Genomic DNA, 5,232 nt, shown 5'->3' on the forward strand with positions numbered 1-5,232 from the left:
ATAAATATTTAAAATTGTTGATTTATACAAATATGTAACGTATGAACTCCATTCTTTAACAAAAAAAAGTTGTTAATAGCATAAAAGGGAAGACTAACTTATAAATAGCCAACATTAAAATAGCAACACATAATAGGATATACCCAATAAAACTCATGAAGAACAAATTAAAAGCAAGATACTACAGCTTCTTTAGAAGAATTAGATACCCTAAAATGGAAAACTAACAGACATGTGACAATAATAAATTAAATTGCAAAGAGGAGGGAGATAACTTTTTTTTAGATAAAAAAATGTAATATATTAATATTATTTCATAAATTATAATATATATATATATATATATAATCTGGACAAAGCTAAATGGACAGGACAGCATATCCTGTCTGATACTTAATCCTGTTCATGAAATGTCCAGCCCAAAAATGTCCATTTTTTTGCGGGTTGGACTGGACAATTTTTTCTCGGGTTCGAGTGGGGCGGGCATCTGGACTTTATGCACGCCCCTACATCTAGTCATCTTCCTCCTTGATTCCTGCAAACTTTCCTCTGCACCCGCAACTTCTCACTGAGAAAAATAAACACACTTCACAACATTTTCATTTTGTCTTTAGACGATGACGGAGGCTATGATTGAAGTCGCCCTCGCGACTTTGAGATCTCTCATTCAGAAGGAGATCGATTTGTTTCTGGGTGTTGATCGAGAGATGAGAAGGCTTTCCAGCGTTCTCTCTACGATCAAGGCCGTGCTTGAAGATGCTGAGGAGAAGCAGCTCACCAACAAAGCCCTCAACAATTGGCTCCACAAGCTTCAAGATGCAGCTCACTTGCTGGATGACATCTTGGATGAGTGTTCAACACACGCCCTTTCATTGGAATACCCAGAACTCAAGTGTGGGTCGTCACTCACGGTACAAGGCTCTTGCTTTAACTATTTGCATCCCAGTAAATTTTGTTCCGTTACAAAATTGCTGAGAAACTGAAAGACATAAGTGAAAGGATAGATGAAATTGCTGAGGAAAGGTTGAAGTTCCATTTGTGTGCGACGGTTCGTGAGAGGCGGAATGAAGTCATGGAATGGCGGCAAACTACCTCAATCATTACTCAACCCCAATTCTATGGGAGGGAAGCAGAGAAAGAGAAAATTGTGGACTTTTTGGTTGGTGATGCTTCTAATTTGGAGGACGTATCAGTCTATCCACTTATTGGTATTGGTGGTCTCGGAAAAACTACCCTTGCTCAACATGTCTTCAATGATGAGAGGGTAGTTAATCATTTCGAGCTGAGGATTTGGGTATGTGTTTCTGAAGATTTCAATCTGAAAAGGCTGTCAAAAGCTATAATAGAGTCAGCTGGGCATGCTTGCAGAGATTTAGATCTAGAACCCCTACAAAGACGACTTCAAGATGTGATTGGAAGAAAGAAATATTTGCTTGTCCTGGACGACGTGTGGAATGATAATCAGGAGAAATGGGATAAGTTGAAATATGTTTTGGCTTGTGGATCAAAGGGGGCTTCAATTCTGGTCACTACTCGCCTTTCAAAAGTTGCATGCATCACAGGAACAGTGCCTTCTCATCAATTGTCCCTGTTGTCAGAAGATGATTGTTGGGAGTTGTTCAGACAACGAGCTTTTGGATCAGAGCAGGAGGAACGCAGAGAGCTTGTGGCTATAGGGAAGGAAATAGTAAAAAAGTGTAAAGGAGTGCCTCTTGCGGCTAAAACTCTAGGAAGTCTTTTGCGTTTCCACAGTGATGAAAAAGAGTGGCTTCGTATTAAGGAAAGTGAGATTTGGAATTTACCACAAGAAGAAGAATCAGTCTTGCCTGCTTTAAGATTGAGTTATTTGAATTTACCCACAAAATTAAGGCGGTGTTTTGCCTTCTGTGCATTGTTCCCCAAAGATCAAAGGATGAGTAAGAAACTAGTAATTGAGCTTTGGATGGCCAATGGCTTCATTTCATCCAATGAAAGCGTGGAAGCTGAAGATGATGGCGATAGAGTGTGGAATGAATTATATTTAAGGTCATTTTTCAATGATATTGAGGTGAAGGGTTTTGGCTATGATACATTTTTCTACATGCATGATCTTGTTCATGATCTAGCCCAATCTGCTGTAGAGGACGTGTGTTGTTGCATTACATCTAAGGATGACTCTCCTATTCTATCTGAGAGAACTCGTCATATCTCATTTAATCATTTTAAGCCATCTCACGGACAATGGTTGTCTTATTTAGGACAAATCAAATCCTTGAAGACCTGTATAAATATAATGCAAAAATGTGATGAGGATAATAATCTATTGATGAGATGTCATTCCTTGCGAGCGCTGGATATGTTGTGTTTCAAAGAGGTATCATCTGCTATTGGCCAATTAAAACATTTGAGGTACTTAAACCTTTCTAATGGTTCATTTAAAACACTTCCTAATTCGATTTGTAGACTGCACAATTTGCAGATCTTGAATCTGAACCATTGTCAATATCTTGAAAAGTTGCCAAACCAAATGGAGTGCTTGAAGTCACTCCGTCATCTATATTTGGATTGGTGTCGATCATTATCTAGATTGGCCCCTAACATGGGTCAGCTAACTTGCTTAAAGACCTTGAATACATACATTGTTGGTACACAAAATGGGTTCCTATTGGCAGAATTAAGAAACTTGAAGCTTAAAGGAACACTCCACATTAGGCACTTGGAGAGATTGAGAAGTGTGATGGACGCCAAAGAAGCCAATTTGGCGGATAAGCACTTAACTGAGTTGGTGTTGTCATGGGAAAGAAATGAGGAGTCCCCGTTACAGGAAAATGATGAGCTTATTCTTGAAGATCTTCAACCTCATTCACAACTTAAAATTTTGTCAATAGGAGGATATTTTGGTACTCAATTTCCACAGTGGATGGGTAATCCTGCCCTGAAGTATTTAAGTAAATTAGAACTTGTGGATTGTAAAAATTGTTTCGACATTTCACCTCTGGAAAAGCTTCCATCTTTGACAAAGCTGAGTTTATCAAACCTGAATCTCTTGCAATATGTGGATAATGAATCTTACAATAATGGGGTAGTGAGAGGTTTCACCACTCTGAAATTTCTATTGTTGGAAAAGCTACCAAACCTCGTGAAGTTGTCAAGGGTAGATGGAGACAACATGTTCCCATGTCTCTCGACATTGCAAACTTCTCAATGTCCAAAATTGATCTTGCCTTGCCTTCCATCTGTCACCGAACTAAAACTGCTGAAGGAATCCAATGGAGTGTTACTGGGTTCAATTCAAAACCTGCGCAATCTTGAATGCCTTTGGTTCATTAAAGATAAAGATCTGATTTCCTTTCCAAATGGGATGCTAGGAGGCCTTGTGTGTCTCAAGGAACTCCACATTCATTCTCTTGACAAACTTGAAGTGCTCCCAACTGAGCTTGGCAACTTAAATGCTCTTGAAGAATTACATATTGCTGGTTGCAAAAATCTCGGGACATTGGCAGAACAAGCATTTCAAGGGTTGTATTCTCTCAAAAGATTGAGAATTTGTGGGTATACTAAGTTCAAATTATCGGCAGGCTTTCAATACCTTGCTGCCCTCGAAGATCTTACAATTGCAGGCTGCCCCGAGGTGAAAGATCTTCCTGAGGCTTTACAACATATTGTGGCCCTTCAATCATTAAAGTTATATGATCTTCCCAATCTAGCATTGCTTCCTGACTGGCTGGGAAACCTAAGGACGCTGAAGTCATTGGTTATATCTAATTGCCCCAGGCTGATGTCACTTCCAATGAGCATTCAGTCCCTTGGTAGTTTGAAAGAGTTGGTAATTTACAGTTGTCCAGACTTAGTGAAGAGATGTAAGGATGAAACAGGGGAGGATTGGCCCAAGATTGCTCATGTTTCAAGCACTCATTTTAAAGAAGATACATATTTATCTGAAGGAAATGGTTATTCACATTATGATTTGGGTTATAGAGGTTTGTTCTCTATCTAACTACATTGTTCATGCCACATTGCTAGGTTGTTGGGGGGTTTTATTCCTATTTGGGTTTTAACTTGTCAACGGGAGTTTTATACGGACAGAGTGTAACACTACATAAGAGATCTTGAGCCTATTCTTAAGGTGGAGGGTTTTTCATGTCACATTATTTTCCCCCCCATCATTATCATACTCCTGAGTCCTGTCTGATGTTAATGTGGTGGTTTGGGGTGATATACTAGCAAATGCAAAGGATTTACAATTTTTAATGTGCTCGAGATCAAGAAAATGGGGGTGGGTATTATAACAAAGTGAGATTATATTACCGTCATTTTCATCTTAAAGTTTGTGTAGGCAATATTATTTTTGTACTGCATTTTGTGTCGGACTCTGGAGCTGAAGAATCTCTGCTTCCAAATTTTCAGGGAGACTTGGCCAGTGGGCTCTCATCTAGTAGACAAATGAGTGTCTTGAAGCATGCAGTTTCTGTTGGGTTCCTCATGGAGATGTCCAATGCGTTGCAAATTTATCAGCTCCAATTTGGGAATGAAGTTTCATGTAATCTTGTGCAGCGAGACTTTCTTTATGAATCATTGTTGCAAATATAAAACGGAGGGGGCATTTTACATACTGAAGGTTGCATCTTCTCTTCTCCTGATAATTTCCAGGCAGACTGTGATTTCTCAGAACCCATGCTATTTGTATGCATTATTTTTCTTTGTGTATGTCATCGCATTCAATTTATTCCTTAGCCTTGTTCCTTCTCTGGTCAACATTTTACATTGATGTCCATTGTTCATACCACCAAGTTCAATTACTGTCGTGGATGGAATTGTTTTTATCGGACTTTCCCAATGTCACGAGATTGTGTTTTGATATTGAAATGGGATATGTCCACAATCGTGCATTATTTCACATTTGGATGAACATACAGGCAATGGTGTAAGCAGGTGCTTTCAATTCTTTATCCTTTAATTATGAAGGTTCGTTCTTCTCGGTGAGAATATGCTTACTGTAACATCTCAGAATTAATCTGTATTGTTACTCTGTGCCTATTCCATTGCATTTAGTTCACTGCTTTTCCTTGTTGCTTCTCCTGTTAAAAGTTGGTAGACTGAGGTTCACTGTCCAGATAATTGTCGTGTTATAGTCACTGTCATGCAAGGGATCATTTAATTCAAAATAAATCATATTCTTCCAATCTCATCATCATGCTTTATGCTGGCCTGTCCGTTACCTTCTGCTTAATGCTTTTCTCATTTGGTGTGTCT

At 38.9% G+C, this 5,232-nt stretch overlaps 1 protein-coding gene across 1 annotated transcript; it reads left to right on the top strand.

The window, feature by feature from the left end:
* Window positions 1-602: 602 nt before the first annotated feature.
* On the top strand, window positions 603-4,569 carry LOC114712559 (putative disease resistance protein RGA4). The gene is made up of 2 exons (XM_028897116.1): window positions 603-911; window positions 4,387-4,569. The coding sequence occupies exons 1-2, from the start codon at window positions 618-620 to the stop codon at window positions 4,567-4,569; spliced, it is 477 nt and encodes a 158-aa protein (XP_028752949.1). The 5' UTR covers window positions 603-617.
* The last annotated feature ends 663 nt before the right edge of the window (window positions 4,570-5,232 follow it).

This window comes from Neltuma alba, unplaced genomic scaffold (assembly GCF_004799145.2).
Source record: "Neltuma alba isolate B1F8T4 unplaced genomic scaffold, ASM479914v2 tig00011373_pilon, whole genome shotgun sequence".
NCBI classification, from domain to species: Eukaryota; Viridiplantae; Streptophyta; class Magnoliopsida; order Fabales; family Fabaceae; genus Neltuma; species Neltuma alba.

What these genes read in the sequence shown, in the direction of transcription:
- LOC114712559 (XM_028897116.1), top strand. Translation starts at nt 618, where the DNA reads ATGACGGAGGCTATGATTGAAGTCGCCCTCGCGACTTTGAGATCTCTC. An exon ending in AGTGTGGGTCGTCACTCACG is followed by an intron (nt 912 to 4,386) that starts GTACAAGGCTCT and finishes CCAAATTTTCAG; the next exon opens with GGAGACTTGGCCAGTGGGCT.